The sequence below is a fragment of the Asterias rubens genome, chromosome 14, assembly GCF_902459465.1.
Source record: "Asterias rubens chromosome 14, eAstRub1.3, whole genome shotgun sequence".
Classification (NCBI taxonomy): Eukaryota; Metazoa; Echinodermata; class Asteroidea; order Forcipulatida; family Asteriidae; genus Asterias; species Asterias rubens.
In genome coordinates this window covers 6,044,419-6,064,257 of record NC_047075.1, presented here as the reverse complement: position 1 = coordinate 6,064,257, position 19,839 = coordinate 6,044,419, and the positions used below count along the sequence as shown (strand labels likewise).

At 38.7% G+C, this 19,839-nt stretch overlaps 2 protein-coding genes across 2 annotated transcripts in view; one reads left to right on the top strand and one right to left on the bottom strand.

Moving 5' to 3' along the window:
• The window catches only part of LOC117299260 (B-cell CLL/lymphoma 9 protein-like), a 41,569-nt gene extending 35,415 nt beyond the window's left edge, over positions 1 to 6,154 (bottom strand). Inside the window, exons 1-2 of the mRNA XM_033782741.1 lie at positions 5,832 to 6,154; positions 4,916 to 5,022 (exon numbers count right to left, since the gene is read on the bottom strand). Of these exons, the coding sequence (XP_033638632.1) occupies positions 4,916 to 5,022; positions 5,832 to 5,856 (132 nt within the window). The 5' untranslated portion in view covers positions 5,857 to 6,154. The remainder of the gene's footprint in view (positions 1 to 4,915; positions 5,023 to 5,831) is intronic.
• Positions 6,155 to 9,882: 3,728 nt separating this feature from the next.
• Positions 9,883 to 17,681, top strand: LOC117299675 (microtubule-associated proteins 1A/1B light chain 3A-like). The gene is made up of 4 exons (XM_033783226.1): positions 9,883 to 10,148; positions 13,254 to 13,309; positions 14,695 to 14,801; positions 17,146 to 17,681. Exons 1-4 carry the CDS (start codon positions 10,112 to 10,114, stop codon positions 17,303 to 17,305), a joined length of 360 nt encoding a protein of 119 aa, XP_033639117.1. The 5' UTR covers positions 9,883 to 10,111; the 3' UTR covers positions 17,306 to 17,681.
• Positions 17,682 to 19,839: the final 2,158 nt, after the last annotated feature.

Below are 19,839 nucleotides of genomic sequence, written 5' to 3'. Positions count from 1 at the left end.
AAAAAAAGAAACACCAAAGTAAATCTATATTAATTTTTACCTTAGTACTTTATGTAGTACATAAAAACTGTCAATATGTTTTCAATCTTGCAGCTTTTATGATGGGATATCAAACTGACTGAGTAAAGTATTTAAACAACTTTGGGTCTGAATTTGTTTTTACGTTTAGCAGGACCTGCTGAGTCTGCAACCTCTGGATCAATGCGTATTATTTAGACTACACTGTAGATGTTTGAGGTCTCCCTATATACGTGTACGTTGTAATTTGTTCGGGGACGCCAGTCAGAACTTGAAAGTCATTCAAACTTGAACGGCTGTTTAGCCAGGGATCACAACCAAGATTATGAAAACTTCTCTAAAAAAAGAAAACACAATTACTTTTTTTTAGTACGTATACCAAATTTCAAACCAATCACTTTGTATATTTTTCAATTTGCATAATTTGTTAAATGTATGCTGACCCCTGTAGCTTCTGACTGGTTTATAATTTTGCTTCTTTGGGTAGCAACAATTGAGATTTTAATAAACACAAACAACTTGCGTGAATGTTCTCCCGTTCAAGTCGCTTGGGATCTCCAAGTCATGCAAAGGCCTTGACAAAAAGGCTAATGAACAGTATTACACACTGTTGTTGTGGTAAATTGAATTGATTGTAAATGTAATACAAAGATGGCAACAATTTCATGTAACACTAAAAAAATATTGTAAAGCTGAAGCAACACAGTCCTTCAGTGGCATGCATACATAATCAGGCATGCAACTGCCCGTTGAACAAAAAAAAATTCAAAGGCACAACGCAAGTGCGGAGCGCGGCAGCGGAAACGCCACGGGACATGATACCCACAATGGTACCCTAGAAAAAAAACACGGAATTGCGCGGAAACGCGGAAGAGTTGCATGCCTGCATAATGTGTAGTTGTCTCCTTGCACTGTCCTGACACCGGTGTAAAGCACTGCCTATTTTCAAAACCCTGTGAAAATTTCCAGTCATACATTATTGGGTAGGATACAAACCCCATCTTTGCCATTGCCGTTGTCTTAATACTCTCGAGACCACCAACATGACCAAGAATTAATGTGTTTTTATCCTGCACCAATAAACCTTCTTAAAGTAATTGCATTAAAATGCTAGCACGGGCGTTTTCAGTATACATTGCTAAACCATAGCTAAACACACATACTTGGTGTAGAGTAATAACACATCAGATCTCTGATGTAAATTTACATTTAACATGTAGATGAGTACATTATCTGCACTATGCATGTTAGTTAGTCCGGGCTACATTTAGGTCATTCATTTTATACAATCTTGCCATGTCTGACATTCACAATATTTATGACATCAATTGTGTCAATCAATTCTGATTCTGTCCTTTTAAATAGTGCAGTTTGAAGTGAAATATTGATCAGTTAACAATTAAATAAGCAAACAACAATTTTCAAATAAAAATATTTTTCTAAGAATTTGGTTTAGTTTCTGTTCCATCTACTCATACTTATGTATCACAACTTACTGCAGTCACCAAAGTTAGAGAATGTTTGGTCACATTAAACCAACCATCATGACAGATTTTCATCTCATAATCAAGTATTCATTCTTAAAGCAAGGATAATAGCACCATAGCAAAACAACAAATATCTTTAGAGGATCATTCAATCAGTTGACATGCTACAACAGGTACATGTACTGTGTGTGCATTTTGGCTCACTTGTTGTTAGGACTATTTGATCGGTGCACAACCAGCTAGAAACTATTTCTACCTCCATGATCAGTGTGACTCTGTTTAGAAAACACAACTGGATTTTCTAGTGTCCACTTGAGGCTGTATGTGTAGGCCTATGATGTGTACAGTATTAATTACAACAAATGATTTTTCCAAATTGAATAAGGTCCATATTGATGTTTGGAAACAATTCAGAACTTCCTCTTTTCGCTAAGCTATCAGTTGACCTACTATTACCCTTGAACATCCATTGTGAAATCCTTGAGTGCATGCCTTCACCTAGCAATGGACATTCTGTTTCCCCCTTACTAAGAGGGACAAAGACTTCTAGCATTCATTGTATAATCCTGATTCCAAACCTTTGACATGTTACTTGCAAGCATCATAATCAGAGATCAATAGGCTGACACTATTATTTCACAATACTGCATGGGAAGATTCCAGCATACCATGGGGCAGCAGTGACTAACATGGCCAAGGGTTTGCGTCATTTTTTCCCCTTACAAAACAGATAGGCCTAATCACAAACTAATGATTAAAATTTTTGAACTTCATATGTCGATTTTAATATTATCAATTAGTAAGTGTGTAATTTTAAAAATTTAATCATAACTTGCGATGGATTCTTTCGCCATCCGTCATTCTTTATTCTCCGTCATTCTTTAGGCTGTTCAATTTTGGCAGGGACCAAATAAATATATAATACTTATAAATGCATCACTTAGTTTTATTATTACAATTAAAACAATCAAATGGTTTTATACATTCCCTGTTAGTGTAAGTTTCTGTTGGAACGTGAGTCTGCGTCCGGCTGTACAATATGTGACATGTGACAGTTATGTCCAGTATTTAGATCATTGTAAAGTAAACCTGTTGGCCAGCCAACCTGTGAATGAACATCATCTTTGATGCTTTAAAGCCATTGGACCCTTTCGGTACAGAAACAAAAATAAAAGTTCACAGATTTACAAATAATTTACAGGGTTTACAGAAGGTAATGGTGAAAGACTTCTCTTGAAATATTAGTCCATGAAATGCTTTACTTTTTGAGAAATCAGTAAAACAATATAAATTCTCGTTAGCGAGAATTACGGATTTATTTTGAACACATGTCATGACACGGCGAAACGCGCGGAAACAAGAGTGGGTTTTCCCGTTATTCTATCCCGACTCCGATGACCGATTAAGCCTAAATTTTCACAGGTTTGTTGTTTTATATATAAGTTGTGATACACGAAGTGTGGGACTTGGACAATACTGTTTACCGAAAGTGTATAATGGCTTTAATAAAAGTGGTTGCAAACCATTCTGTTCATATAACAAACTAAAGTACAACAGTAGGCTACACAAACAATATTGCTGCTGATTGGCCCACACTCAGCTATCCATGTATAATTAACAATTGTTGCCGCTGTGATGGGATCCATGATGTTTTGTAAGGGAAAAAATGACGCCTGAGGAGGTAAAAAAACAATGGAACCCCATCGCAGATCAAGCAACAATTGTTTTTTTATAATTATTATAATACCATGGTACTTTGGAGGCGATCTGTAGTTTATCTTCCAATATTGTTACAATAAAATTGGTAAAGTTAAAAAAGTCGCTTGTAAACAATGATGACAATCAATGACAGAAGTATTCCTGACATCGTTCCTTCAGGCACATCACACTACTTGCAATGCATTACCACAATACATACAATTGTACATTGTAGTATCATTGTAGTTGAAGCAATAACACGGCCAGAGCGTTCTGTGAGGTTGGGGTGTACAGCGGTTGAAGCAATAACACGACCAGAGCGTTCTGTGAGGTAGGGGTGTAACAGCGGTTGAAGCAATAACACCGCCAGAGCGTTCTGTGAGGTAGGGGTGTAACAGCGGTTGAAGCAATAACACAGCCAGAGCGTTCTGTGAGGTTGGGGTGTACAGCGGTTGAAGCAATAATGCGGCAAGAGCGTTCTATGAGGTAGGGGTGTAACAGCGGTTGAAGCAATAACACGGCCAGAGCGTTCTGTGAGGTAGGGGTGTAACAGCGGTTGAAGTAATATAACGCGGCCAGAGCGTTCTGTGAGGTAGGGGTGTAACAGCGGTTGAAGCAATAACACGGCCAGAGCGTTCTGTGAGGTTGGGGTGTACAGCGGTTGAAGCAATAACACGGCCAGAGCATTCTGTGAGGTAGTGGGTGTAACAGCGGTTGAAGCAATAACACGGCCAGGACGTTCTGTGAGGTTGGGGTGTAACAGCGGTTGAAGCAATAACGCGGCCAGAGCGTTCTGTGAGGTTGGGGTGTACAGCGGTTGAAGCAATAACGTGGCCAGAGCGTTCTGTGAGGTAGGGGCGTTAAGATCAAGTTTTTTGTCTGTACTTGGTTTTGGTCATGGTTTCCCTTTATACAATATTCTTTTTTTTTTTTTTTTTAGGTCAAAATGTTTCAAAACTAAATAATGTGGCTGGTAACAGAATGACTTCAGGAATTCCAGTATGAGAAGATGTAAAGAAAACATGATTGTGCATGCAGTAAATTTTGTGAAACTTTCAGGTTTACCAGATGCATTAGTAGGCTAATATTCCAGAATTAAAACTTGCGTCCACAATGGAACAACAAATCGGACATCTTTTTATTAATTTACAAAATCTATCAACCTTTCTCACACAAAACTCAAATACTTTGTTGGTGGGTGACTTTGTTCAGGTGATAATTTTTGGTTGACTTTGTCTAGGGACGAGTTTGGCTTTGCGTTGCAACAATGTTTTTGATTGACAACAAAAATAAACAGCCAGCCTTTTCAATCCCAAATTAAACACAAGAGAAAATTTTCAAATATAAAAATTATAAAGGATTATTTAAAGTTTATCAGCGGAAAAAGGCATGTCTGAATTTGAGGCATCTGAAGCCCAACACACTTTTGTATCATGCCTGGTGAGACTGTGGGTGACATTGCTAGGGTGACAATACGACCCAGCTTAAAACATTGAAAATTAATCCTTAACTTTGTCTTAAAAAAAAAAAAATTTGTTTAAGTTGAATAAAGAAAACAATGCTATGTAGAGCAGGAATTGAGCGAGCCCCTTTGGCGGTCTCCCAATGTTGTCAATAACTTTATTCAGGGTGCTTGAATTCTCAGATTTTATTCGAGTCAAAAACTTTAAACACTGCGTCTTAGTGGAATAATTTTGATTTTATATGCTTACCTCCAAGTCAAACTGAGTAAATTGGAATTTAGATCGGAAAAGCCCCACGAATTGGAACACAGAAACAGTCTCCCACATGCATCGTATTTGTAAGACGTCTTCCGATTCTGCAATATGGAATATAGAAAATCAGGCCATTGGCCTCAAAGAAGTAAAATAAATCAAACTAATAGTAATAATGACCTGTTGTTACTGTGGGTAAATGGTGGGTGTATAACACCATGCAATGATGCAACAATGCACACCTCAACTCCACCTATCCCATTGCCAGGAAAAATTTCCATATCACGACACAACTTTTTCATTCGTTATGAAATAATATTGTTTCTTATTTACCCCAATGAGTGAGATATCCCTTTTTGTAAAAATTATCCTGGTGGCAGGATACGGAGAGTTATCCCATTGCCCATTGACAGTCCATGGCATTACTCCATAATATCAATATCATTAAATTCATGCACTTTATCATTTTTATCTGAAATTCAGCCTTGCACTTACTTTACAACCATTCATTGTGTTTTATGACTGAGCTGAGAGGTCTGGATGTTGTATTGCGAGTAAATTGTAATGTAAGTAAACTTAGTTATAATGTGTATTTGTAAAGCTCAATTGTTCCTTGTGTGAAGACTTCATAGGGAATGGTAGTGACACTGACCCGTAGTCGTTTCATTCCACAAGTGAGTACATGTGTTAAGTTGCAGCATGTCCAGTTACATGCACAGATTCTCATTCAGGCTTCATCATTATGCATTTATTTTGCACACATCACATGCCATGGCCCCATGCATAAACAAACCAGCCAGTCTCCTCCGTTCCCCACTCAGAATTAACTCAGCCATTGACCTCACAAATACCACACAATAATTTCGCAATATTCATACGTTTAACAAGAAGATGTCATAGAAGTTGAACATACCTGTGTGCGGCTTCTTACGCGGCATTTTGGAGAAGAAAATGCCGTTTGAATGTCATCGTTAGTGTTGATCGGCCGCCATTTTCCATTCTTAAAACACTCGTCTTTCCTATACGAATACGATATACGGAACGGTAGACTGGAGTCGTAGGGGGGGCATGTCCTTAATCGGGTAATCTCTCGCTTTTGCTATGTTTCTCTGTCTAGATTACTTCTATTGAGGGAATAACATATACATCCACGCTGTATGAAACCTTACAGTTCAAACACATTCACTTGAGAAGGTGTGTTTGTGGCAGGTGAGAAGTTGCACCTAATAATTAACCATCAACTCGCCATCTCTACATACTTACACCTTTCACGAATACTATCATCAATATCGAGGTCGACCAAAGGTCACGTGCTGTAACACGCTTTTCTGATTGGTCAATTAATCATGGGTTCAATTACTACTACCGCGGATAAACAGGTACTATAATGACATTGAAGATCACTTTGAAAGTAAAAGGCGGCTCTTTTGATATCCGAAAACAAACAACAACGCTGGACTCCTCATCAGCAAATACTTTACATAATGCGTTTACTTGATTAGTATCTTAAACCATACCTCCATGCTAGAACCAAAATAAAGGGAAAAACTAGAAGGGAATTCATTGGAGTTGCGGCCGCCCCCAATAAAATAAAGATGGATTCATGTTTGTTAGCCTACATGGCTAAATTGAAACTGTTTATAACTAAAATAATTGTGTCCTCTCACATAGTATAACCGTTTGTGTCAAACAAACACAAAAACAAACGAACATACCCACATCATCGAGATGGCACGGGCCCACCCAACGGCCCGCTCACACAAAGGCCATACTGATGTAAAATTGATGGGTGCATAGAGGGGATCTATGATCCAGAATCGCTATAAGTGCTGTTTATAAGGAACACAAAATGTTGTGTTGTAGTATATAGGCACGTTGCTACTTCGTGAAAACGCAAAATGACATAGTTTGCACTTTTGGGGTTTCACGAAATAGCACGGAACCCGTCTCTCATGTATAGTTTCGTATTTAATTATTAAATTAGTCCAAAATAGATAAGGTTTTAAGTGCGAGTCATTGGCAAGTATCTACATAGAAATAGAAACAAGTTTTGAATGAAAGCGGGTTTCTAAAAAGTGTTCAACTTCAAGAGTTTTATCTACCAGCTTTTGTTTTATCTACCAGCGTTCAGTTTTGGTCTATTGTCATTATCTCGGTGTTTAATGATTTTAATTTAATGTGGCGTTTTGTACTTTTATATGTTATTATCTACATTTTTAAAATGCATGCTTTTATTTTCTGTATTTTTGTAACATGTATGTTTTTTGTTGGAGGGGTCTGGGAGGGCACATCGCTTTGATGACAGTTTTTAAAACTTTTGCCTTACCCTGGACGGCCCCTGCCAACAAAAAATTATGTCCGAAGATTTTAAATAAATAAATAAATAGGAGGCCGTTCTCAGATTGTGTTGCGTGCTATCTTCGTGAAAACACTGAGACGCAATTGGTGAACAAAGTTTACAAAGAAACGCTGCTACCTGCCTATAGCCAACAATGGCTCGACAGAGTCTAATCCCTCAACTTGTTTGTTTTTAGAAAGTGATCTTCTGCTACTTCTACTGGTGGGTCTAGGCCTGGTGTTTGTGGCCATATTGTCAAACACAAACCTGTGCAAATTTGAGCTAAATTGGTCGTCGAAGTTGCGAGATAATAATGAAAGAAAAAACACTCTTGTCACACGCAGTTGTGTGCTTTCAGATGCTTGATTTCTAGACCTCAATAGAAAGTGAAATCACGAAATCAAATTCGTGGAAAATTACTTCTTTCTCGGAGCCGTTTCTCATAATGCTTTACATTATCAACAGCTCCCCATTCTCGTTACCAATAAGGTGTTATGCTAATAACATGTCAGTGTCCCCATTTTTTGGTACGGACTGTTTTCCTTGTGTTACATTTCTTTTGTCTTTGTCTTTGTCTTTGTCTTCATCTTAATGAAGGGGAACAAAAGCATAACATTCTTCTCATTGTCACATCTATTTATTTTTCAATAACCAGCGCAAGTCTTCATTTTTGTATCCAAGTTATGTTAACTGAGCAATAATCGCACTTCATAGTAATTAATAATAAATGTATCTAAATTTAAAATAAAAAATGTAGTGTGGTTACTAAACGTCTTTGACATCTATAATAAAACAGCACACTTAATTAGAAAAGCAACAAACGCTTAGACATAACGAGGCTTTAAACGGAATGTGTGTGTTTGTGCGTGCTGGTTCGGATCCAGGTATACCATCACTGTTGGCAACAACAAAACATCCACGTCCCTCACAAAACAAACCTCAAACGAACAGAACACAAACCATGCGTAAACGCTTCCAAGGCGCTGAGTTGCTAACAACTTGTCTCGTTTTGCCCAAAACACCCATGTTCAAAAGTTTTCATCTAAAATTTTAATAAACATTGAGCGAATAATGATATCCATAATATTATTTACTCGATATTCCTCTATTCGATAGAGCGGATCACATAATATCTATGACAACAAAATACAATGTCAGTTTCAATGAAGTCAAGCCACCAACATTGTCTCTCGTATGTTGGTTTGAATGTGACATACAACACATGGGTGCCATTTCAATGTCGTACGGGTCATAATGGTACCGATTCGACTCATGCAGATAATAAAATGATTAAGAGCCTATCGAGGGCCGCATCCTCTTATGACATTTTTTAGCCGTGGAAGCAATCCTTGTCGCGATCGGGAAATAATCATCATTAGCACGATTGCGTCTTTTTTTGGGGGGGGGGGGGGGTGTTGCCATACTGGGCGTTTTCGGAAATTTTGAGGGTATATGCATGGATACATGTAGATATTATCATGACAAAAAAAATGCTTCACGGTGGAGACTCGACTTGATGTATTTCATTAAAACTACTCAGATATAATCAATGTAAATTTTGCCAACCAAGTGATGTTTAGTTTGGTTTTGGGGGCTTGTATGATGCAACCAGTTTTCCTACGAAGTTATCCTTTTAATTATTTCACTGTGGGGACTTAGTAATGTCTTTGGGTCACATTTAGACTGAGAGAACTAATGTAACTACAGCTGTCTTCTAATCATTGTTCTTATGACAGTTATATAAACGAAGAAGCATCTTCCTTACACTAACTCCGGGATCTAAGATTCCTAACAAGACGGCGGACAATTCCATGTCCAAATTGCGAATCCGTAATAACGGAGTATAACGAATCCGTAACAACGGATTACTAATCCGTAATAACGGATTGCGATGATCCGTAATAACGGATTTCAAACCCGTAATAACGGATTGCTTATCCGTAATAACGGATTGCTAATCCGAATAACGGATTTGAAATTTATTTTTTACTGGCGCAAACGGGCTTCCGCAGTTTTCCAACCTCGGTTGCCTATAATTCGGGCTGTAATATTATAGTGTAGAAAAAATAAAATAATAATATGCTAATTATCTCGCACTGTGCGCACGGACTGAGAAGTGTAGAAAAACCCTCTGCTGAAATGTGGGAGCGAGGTTGACTCTCTGCTCATATTGATCCTGCTTCGCCGTAGTACTGCCCTTTTCGAAACCACACCTTCAGCTTTGGATTCGGCCCCAGCGGTTGTTTTGACAAGTGAGTGCGCATGCTTCCCGTACGGCACAGGGCTTCAGACGAGAGGATGGAGCCCGAAGCCGAATCCAAAGCCGATGCCGTGGTTTCGAGAGCGCGCATGGAGATTGTAAGTTCGCTCGTCCCCCCAGCGCCTTGCTTTAACCAAAGGCCCTGGGATGGGCAAACGTATCCTGCATGCACATTGGTTCAATAATGCGCAGTCCCATCATGCATCACATTCACACTGTGCAATACTTCTATGCACTGCATACATGACGTACTTTCTGAACAAGAATCTGTGCAAGCGATTAGCCCATCCCAGCGGTCCTGATCGACTGGCCGCTGCGGCCGAGCGAATAACCAAAGCCGCTGGGGGCCGAGCGAAGATTGTAGGTAGAATGATGCGATGATAGAGGGAGCTACAACAACAACAACAACAATGACAGTGTGTCAGCAACAGAATACCAGCAGTATGTGTAACACCGTACGACGTGGTGCATGATAATTAATGACGACGTAGAGACCGAACATCACTTAACAGTACATTGTGTGTGTTGTGAACTTGTAAGACATCGTGAATAAAACTGTTGTTGTCTATAATAACCGGACGATCCGACGAGGGCCATGCCTACAAAGACCTTCAAGCAGAGAAGAACATTTGGTAACTAACTTTGTATTTTACCTTTAGTTAGTTAGTGTTTATATTATACATCGTAGTAGGACTAGGAGGTCCTGTTTTCGAGTAGTTGCGATAACGTAGTAGTAGCGTCATACGTTATCGACCCTCATATGTTTTCGGTCCCCAACTTTGAGTCCCGTTTACCGCGAAATTGTGCAAGCTGCACCGGTGACAGAAGCTATGCAGTTTACTCACGGTCTGTATTTTCATCAGGCTTAATCATGCTGAGAATAAAGTTTCCTGTCGTTGGTTATGCTCAAACATTTATAAAATGATTGATTTTTGGTACTAATCACTAGTGCATTATTATGCCAACATTCAAATGAGTCAAAGAAACATCATCCAACCTCGAAAGTTCAAAACAAAATTACTATCTGCTAGATTGAGTTTCATTCTGCTTTAGTCACTAGATGGAGCACGTGAGGTGGTTACTATTTGGGATTCTATGGTGTGCAAATGTGGGGGCAATATTAAAATATTTTAAGTGAAAATGACAACAGTTTTTTTTTTTTTTTAATGCATAACTGTTATAAATTCCGATAAGAGTAATAAATATTAAGTCTACATTAAAGAGAAAATATCATAGATTGGTTTCTTATCTCCTGAAACCAAACATTACTGGTCTGAAATGGGGGAAAACGGATTGTTATGAAGTGTGAGTGCATCAAGGGGTGGTGGGGTGTTTTACTTTCATGCCTTATGAATATGATATCTCTGGATTCTTATAGTAGCCATAATGCCTTAGGACAAAAATGTAATTAAATTTGTTAAGAAGCAATTGAATAATATGTTTGATTTATTTTGCACGCCATACTAGCTTCTGAATATTCAATAAAATACCAACCAATGAAAGGTGTGAAAACATATGACGTTGCTCCAATGTTGTGCATGCATAAGCACTGTTAATGGCTGACTGTCTCTCGCAACGTAAAACCAAAACTTTAAAAATTTCAACACACCATAAAGTGAAAATTTTATTGTTCAAAAATTGGATAGATGATTGTGAACAATTTTCCTGTTATCCTACTGAAAACACATGACACCAGGATAACCCTCGAGAGGAGGGTAAACGTTATCGCAACTAGTTTTCGAGGTGTCGCTATAATCGTGGCAAATCTTTTACCTCTCTGTGCGCGATGTAAACAGTCCCTAGATAAAAATTGTGTGGTTTTATTTGCCAAGCAAAGAGTCTCCTCTCCCTTGACCAAAAATTAAAAACACGTAAGGCTCTACTTACACTTACACTTAAGGTTTGATGGGATTTTTAACATTGTAGGCTTATGCCTTTTAACACCCTATATCCATTTTCATTCAAGTATTTGTCAAAGCTGTTTTTGAACTGATTGGTTGTCTTGGCTTTGACCACTTTGGCTGGGAGTCTGTTCCAGTTATCTACCACTCGTTGTGTGAAGAAGTGTTTTCTGAGATTGAGCCCTTTGTTTAGCCTTTTTTTGAAGAGCTTCATGTCATGGCCTCTTGTGTTACTGGTTTGTGAGAGTGTGAATAGACTGCTGGCATCTACATCCACTAGCCCTGTAGGAATCTTGAAGGTTTCTATGAGGCACCATGCTTGAACGCAATACTCGAGGTGTGGTATGATGTAGGCTTTGTACAGGATAGCAAAGTTTTCCCTATCAATGTACTTGAAGGTCCTTCTGATGATCCTAAGGCTCTGCATTGCTATACCAGCAGCTTTTGTACACTGTAGGGTGGGCTTTCAGTCTCGTGTAAGGTACACACCAAGATCCTTCTCTTCATCTTCCGCTTGGATTTCAACCCCGTTTAAGATGTAGCTTCTGAGTGGGTTATCCTTGCCCATGTGCATGCACTTACACTTTGACGCATTAAACCTTAGCAACCAGGTATCGGACCACTTCTCCAGGGTATGCAGATCTTGCTGTAGCATGTTTCCCCCATCTGTACTTTCCTTCAAGACTTTATTGTAGAGTTTAGTGTCATCAGCAAATAATTTGGAGGTCGATGTAACGATATCCGGCAGGTCGTTGATTTAGAGAACGAATAGTATTGGACCTAGCGCAGACCCTTGTGGTACGCCACTCAGTACATCCGCCCAGCTGGATAGCTTGCCTCTTACTCCTACTTGCTGCTTCCTGTTACTCAGGAAGTCCTGGATCCATTTGATTAAAATCCATCCTTCAAAGCCATAGGCTCTCAGTTTGGAGATGAGGCGCTTGTGGGGCACAGTGTCAAAAGCCTTAGAGTAGTCCAAATAGATGACATCCACTCCAGACCCATTGTCCAGGTTCATTGTGATATCCTCAAGGGTGACTAGAAGGTTGGACATGCAGGATCTTCTTGGGACAAAGCCATGTTGTTCTGTTGATAGTAGGTCCTTGTCTGTGAGGTGACTTAGAATTGTATCTCTGATAAGTGATTCCATGACCTTGCAAGGCATGCTGGTTAGACTAATTGGTCTGTAGTTGCTTGCTTTAATCTTTGATCCTTTCTTGTAGATTGGGACCACTTTCGCTTGTTTCCATTCTTCTTCAAGTGACTTTTTGTAGATGTAGTGCAGTGGAACTGCCATCTCTCTGGAACACTCTTTCAAGACATACGGGTGACTTCCGTCCATTCAAGGTGACTTGTCTGGCTTTAGATTGTCAAGTTTCTTGATAACATCCTCCAGAGTACTAAGATCTGCGTCCGGATCTGCTTGCATGTTACTCCCTGGTGTAGTTGCAGTGTAGGTGGTTCTCCTTCTGGCTCTCTAGTATACACACTCTTGAAGAAGTCGTTTAGTACGTTAGCTGATTCGCGGTCGTTTTGAGCTGCCATCTTCCTTCTCAAGCTGAGACACACCCCTTCTACTGGTTATTTGCAAATGCAAAAAGTTTGGTATTTTAGGCGTTTCTACAAGGTACAAAAATATGTCATAATGTTGAGGCCATAAAAAAAATATTTGCCCACCGAAAAAGTTTCATGAAACACTTTTTCAATTCACAATTCACGATGTAATTGGTTTGAAGTGAAGTGATGTGTGAAGTTGCTCGTAGGGAGCGGACCACATCAATGGGGAACTTACTCTTTACGTGTCTTCTAACTTCATTGTGTGTGATTTATTCCTAGATCAGAGGAAGAGAGATGTACAAGAGATACGTGACAAGCATAGCAATAAAGTGCCTGTGAGTATTGCTAACTATAGTAAGCATAGCAATAAAGTGCCTGTGAGTATTGCTAACTATAGTTTTCAATGTTTTCTCCAAGTGTCATCCAAACAATAGTAATGTAACCTACATGTACATGTTGAGCTCGAGTGTTTGTCACATGATACACACTAGGTGTTCAGAAACGCAGAGCATAAAAATGTAAAATCTTACAAGAAAACTTGCACGGTCCTTAAAGGGGCACACCGGCTCGCTCTCTGTTAACATAACTTAGTGGTGTAGAATCAAAGATAAAATTTGTTTAGATGGTTGTTGAAAAAAAATCATGAAAATATCACGTTTATAACTATTTGTGAAAAATAATTTACAAAATCAAAAGCAATCAAGGTCAGTGTACAGTATAAGCTTTTGCAGCCTTTGCAGCTGTCATTTCTACGTGACATTGTTGCACACTCTTCAAGCAAGTACATTGTGTGTAGACTGGTGCTTTGTTAAATGTTTTACTATGAAGCGGCATAAGGATCCAGTCCACATATCCATTAGGGTGCCGACTGACAAACATGTACACGCATCAGGCAGATCCTTTGACATCCAAACATCCTGAAAAACACAAAGAAACTACCCCAAAATATGGTGGGACAAATAAAGAACAAAGTAAATAAAGCATTATAGATCTGAAGGTGACTGACGTACAAGGTACCACTGGCACTAGTAAACTAGGCGTACTACGGTACTTCTGAATTGCCATGATGCAGTTGGAATGCCGATCGTGGCAGTACATTCTCTCGACAAGCCAGAACCCAATTTCATAAAGCCTGTATTAGCACAAAAATTTGCTTAGAATAGTATTGCTTAGCACTAGAAACTGGTTACCACCCCAATTACTTAAATTTGAATTGTTTTGGCTGGTGCCCGGCTCAATTTTTGGTTGGCAACGAAATTTGTTGAGTGCTTAGTATTTTCTGCTTAACATATGAAACTTGGAGAATAACTTTTGAAGAAGAAAAAAAGGCAAACTTTGATCTTCAGGTACGTCCAGAAGGAAAGGTCATAATTTTAGCATTGAACTTTTCAATAGGTGCCCCTTTCTTGATCACATTATAGTTATTATACATGTACAGTACATAATGAAACACAGTAACTATAACAATACATTTGTTATTGGTTGGCGCAAACTTTTGAAAAAACAAATCAGCAAAGAAATGTTTAGAAAATGTTTGTCTGTATGCATGGCAGTGCTGTAGATATTAGACTTCCAGGTCTTGACTACATCACTGTTGCTGTTGTTAAAAAAAAAAAAATTCTGTTATGCTCTTAAACTGTATTGAAATACAGACCTGTTTCTTGCCATAATATACAATGTAAGTAAGAGATCTGACCTTGATTTATTGTGTTTTAAACAGGTGATCATTGAGCGATATGAAAGAGAAAGCAGTCTACCTTTGCTTGATAAATCAAAGTTCCTGGTTCCAGACCATATTACCATGGGTGAATTGGTTAAAATCATCAGGTAGGTTAGCACAGATGCAACTTTTCAGATTTTAATCGGAATACCAACTTTTCAGATTTTACATAGTATCCTGCCTGCGTATGAGGTCAAACATTGGAAAAATAAGTGAATTTAACTGTTTGGAACCTGATAAAAAAATAAGTGTTTATGGCAAATAATGTACTGAGAAAAGGCAGTGTTGAATGTGCAGTATGCTGAGTTAAGGAACTTTGCGTCCTCAATGTATTACATGTACATATGTATGTACAAAAAAGATGTTCAAAGTGTTCTGATCTGACTTGGATCCCCATTGCTAGATGTGGACTTCTCCGTGGAAAATTGGCCTAGAAGTACATAACTACGATGGACGATATGAACAATTTGGACTAGCGATTAGTGTCGGGTAAATATTGCCGATATGGCGATATATCGTGAAGATTTTTGAAACTTTGAAAGTACATGTACCCCATAGAATTGGATAACAATGGCTCAATTGCTGGGAGGATATGTGCACGTAAACAAACAAAACAGGACTCTAAATAAATAAACATCCTCAGATATTCCATGAAACAGAACACGTCACATGTGTGCGTTTTAGGTATATCACTGGTTCTGATTCAATTAATAAGGGAATCAATGTGTGGTCAAGAGGTTTTCAACTAGTGGTTTAATCCTAACGAGGACTGGTTCTTGATAATTTTACCGAGACAAAGTCGAGGTAAATTATCAAGAGCCAAGCCTCGGCAGGTTTAAACCAACAGTTGAAAACCGATTCAACACACTTTGATTCCCATTCATAAATACCTTTTCGGTAAAAAAACATCAACACTTTTGGTCAAAACGTAAAATAAATGCAAAAATTATAATTGTTCAATGATTTCTTTCAACATAACACCCCTCCAGCTATGAAATGGTACGGCCCTCTGCCGCCCTCGGGTAAACAACTCCTTATACGGGAATGCTGTGCGCGTCGCGCGTATCGCGTGATGTGGCACAACTGTCCCGGCCGTTGCACTCGACCAATAGGAATGAAGAAACTGTCTTATAAGCACACAGGTGCAAGCTCACGTGTCACGCCCGTGTTTCAACACTTCTTACTGGTCATAAACAAAGGTTTATACACACCCATGTGACGCGCTCTCCACCAATAGGAATAGCGAAACTGTCTGATGTATTTATGAATTCATATTTATACCTCAAATGTTTTGGATGTTGGAATCTGTTTAAAAGCTCGGCAGTGTTTTTTATTCCGATTCATTCATAATTGGTACGTAATGTACTTTTCAGTGTGCCGATCATGGAGGAAGGAAGAGAAGGAGTTCGAACTAAGGGACTTCAAAAGTCGAACCCGTGGTACTGCGGTCGTTTAACGACACCTCGTAATCACCCACATACATGTACATGTACTCTACACAAACAATGGGCGACCTACATGTAGCATATGCGAGTTTGCGCATGCACACTTGGTTCTTCACGCAACTATGGCGTTGTATGTCGTATGGATATAATAAAGAAAAAAACTACTTTTTTGAGACCTGATAAATTTTGTGTACGCTTTCGCCCACCAAACGAAAAACACAATTGATACCAACCACCCTCGTGTGCTACTACCCAAATTTTGAACCACCGCTAGTGACCGGAAGGTTGCAAGAAATGTAAAAATATGCTATGATATTTCCATGAAAACACCACAAACGGTAAATGAAGAAGTCAATCACAACTCACCTTCTACAACTCCGATTTTCATGTGAAAAAAACCCCAGAAGAACCGGAAAATAATAATGCAATCGTTTGTACCATGTGCGCATCCATGAAAGACGAAAAATGCGAAAACTGTGTATTTTTCGCAATTCTTGTCTCCAATGATTCATCTTTACATGAAGGCAACAGTGCAGAGTGGCGGATCTAATCCCGCTCGTTAATCGGCCCACTTGTTAATCGGCCGTCCTGCAGGAGGTCTCCTATCTTTTTCCACGGATGGGCAGACAGGGGCATTTGTCAGGGTTTTCTTTTGTTACTCTGCAGTTTGGCGGGTTGTTCCAACTCCTTCTCTTCCTTCCTCCATGGTCTAACGTAAGGCATGCTGGCCAAGGGAATTTCCCTAGAATAGACCCCAGACCCCTCGCCGTAAGGGCTTTGCAATTTAGTCTCTGATTAAAAAACTATTTTTATTTGTCGTTTTTTTTTCTGAAACTCCATTCCCATGCCTGATGATGCACACCTGAGGATGCTTGTATCATTAAATGCAGTGTTTGACCAAGACAGAATTTGCTAGACTGCTGGTCATTCAGTTGGGTTGAACCATGCATCATGGATAATGTAGGTCATTTCTAATGAACAGTCTATATCATTCTATATTGTACAGGAGAAGACTCCAGCTAAGTCCAACCCAAACATTCTTCCTGTTAGTCAATCAGAAGAGTATGGTGAGTGTATCGACCCCAATCAGTGAGATCTATCAACAAGAGAAAGATGAGGATGGCTTCCTGTACTTGGTGTATGCAGCACAGGAGACGTTTGGGTGATCTCGTTACTCCACCAGTAACCTAACAAGTTACTTTGCTATAACTCATCCCAATCTATTCATCAGGATTCTGAAATCTTGTTTTTTTAATTTATTTTCTAATTTAAGAGTAAATTTAAAAAGTATAAACTTAACAATAAGGAAAAATAAACAAAAACGAAGTTGACGTTACTTTTATTGTGTGCAGCTGTGTCACCCTATACCTACATGTACTCTGATTCTACATGTACAGTGTACATTGGCCAAACGGTCAATGTTCAGCTATCTTTAGGAAAACAAAGTGTTACAGAATCATTGTCTACTAAGGCCGTGTCCGAAACGACGACTTCGGCTACAGCTACGTCTAGATCTAGATCAGCGCGTCTACCAGTGTTGAAGAATAGGCAGACGCGCGCGATCTAGCCGTAGCTGTAGCCAAAGTCGCCGTTTCGGACACGGCCTAACATTCCATAAATGGGAGCTATTGGCTGATGCAGGACTCCAACCCACAACCCATGGAGTACAAGATGAGCACTGTACCAACTCAATTAAACAGCCCTTCATTTGATGGTCAGGTCAGATACCTAAATTTGGGCCCAGTGTAATTACATAGAGCTGCTCAAGCAGAAACTATTGCTAAACAGAAAAGGGAGGACACCAGTTACAAATACATGTACAATGGTGACATGTTATTTTGGCTGGTTACTTAATTCTGGTAAGCATCATTTTGTTGTGTTTACACACATGTAGCTACTTTTGGTGCTTCAGTCAGTCCTTTTAAATTAGACACTGATCTACTGATTAGCCTGACTGCACCTATTTATATCAGCAACATCAATCACTTCATCCTTATCAAAGCTTTACAAATAGGAAACCATGGTAACTTCTTCATTGTAACTTATCAGGAAAATAAAGGACGACCCTTTTTTCCTTAATAACAATAATGTGTTTTGTTTAAACTTACTAGAGCAAGTTCAATAGTACTGATGTATGCACATGGTAAACACTTGAACTTTCAATGTCGTAATAACATGACATTTAAATTTCAAGCCATTTCTAGAACACTTGCATATTGAGGTAACTGTAACCACAACGCTGTATGTTTGACATTTGACCCCTCCCTCCACCAAGGAAATCAACAAAGCAATAAAAGTGTGATTGTTTTGGATTAATGATTCATGGAAATTCACTGTACATAAATGTAAATAATATGTTAATTACTGATCAATAAAAGTGTTTATAAAAGCTTGTTTGGTCTCACCTTGGTTGTGAGGTATGTATTTGTAAATTAATAAGGAGACGAGTGCATTAACCATTTTCAGTTCAAAGACTTAAGTATGGTATTTCAAAACCTAAGCCCCCCCAAAATAGTTTAGCGTCCTGCCATTTTGCAAAAAGGAAAAGAGGGAGGGCCTTTTTTCTATTTTCGAAATGGCGGCAGACACATTTAAAAAGACAACCAGCTGGGCTCTTTTTTTTTATTTTTGGAGATTGTTAAAACTACAATGTATCACTTTTTCTGTTAAAATAAATGAAGAAAAAAACGGAGGCAGTCTCTAAAATGAAGCGGGCGGGACACTAATTTTCGATCAATGAAATAAACCACGGACACAAGATACATTGTGCTGTCAACATATGAACACAGCTCCACTTTATTAACTCTCTATTATTCAACATTGCTTAGATACATTGTAAATATTTAGCTTTATCTATTTTGGTTGAGCTTTAAAAGCAATACAACCACTTTTAGTTAAATCTTCATTCTACACAAATTTCACGCCATAGGTTTGTTTAAAACATAAACAAAAGTTTGGACAAACATTTTCCTCAGGAATCTTAAAACATTAACAATTAGACACTTCAAGTTGATTGCTGCTTAAAATAAAGTAATACATGTTAAGAAACCGAGTTCCACAGACTATGAACAAAGAATACTTTAAACTGAATTTGTAGGCAATCTCTAGGTTGGTTGATTTGAAACAAAGAGTCAATGCTGGTGTGATTATGAACAGCTTTCTCCTTGGAATACGGTGGAATATTTAGTTGAATCAATCTTTGTGATGTTTGTATATTTGTGTTATCTAGTCATGAACAAATGATTAACCTAAATGTATTGAAATGACACTTTGGCATCAGCTAGCAAGAGTTGGCATCAGCTAGCAATAGTTGGCATCAGCTAGCAAGAGTTAAAAGCACACAGTTAGATGGATGTTACTCCATGATATGATATTACTAAGTATTGATTGTAATGTACAAGCATTAACCTGATTGGTAACTGGCATTGTCATGTGCAGACATGTATGGGTACATTGAACTACCCTAAGAAATGCACTGCTGCAGGACAAGTGTACAAATAATAAACAAAGTGGCATGGGATTGATCTCCTTGGCATCATGGATGTTACCTTCACACACAAAAACCACTCTGAGATTTTTCAATTAACAACTGAAGCTATGAAGTCACTTAAAAGACACACTTGGTAATTGTCAAAGACCAGTATTCTCACTTGGTGTATCCCAACATTTGACTCAATTGGTCATCAAAGTTGCAAGAAAA

Coding starts and splice junctions, on each gene's coding strand:
- LOC117299675 (XM_033783226.1), top strand. CDS start 10,112: ATGCCTACAAAGACCTTCAAGCAGAGAAGAACATTTG. Junction 10,149..13,253: donor CAAGCAGAGAAGAACATTTG/GTAACTAACTTT, acceptor ATTTATTCCTAG/ATCAGAGGAAGAGAGATGTA. Junction 14,802..17,145: donor GAATTGGTTAAAATCATCAG/GTAGGTTAGCAC, acceptor TATATTGTACAG/GAGAAGACTCCAGCTAAGTC.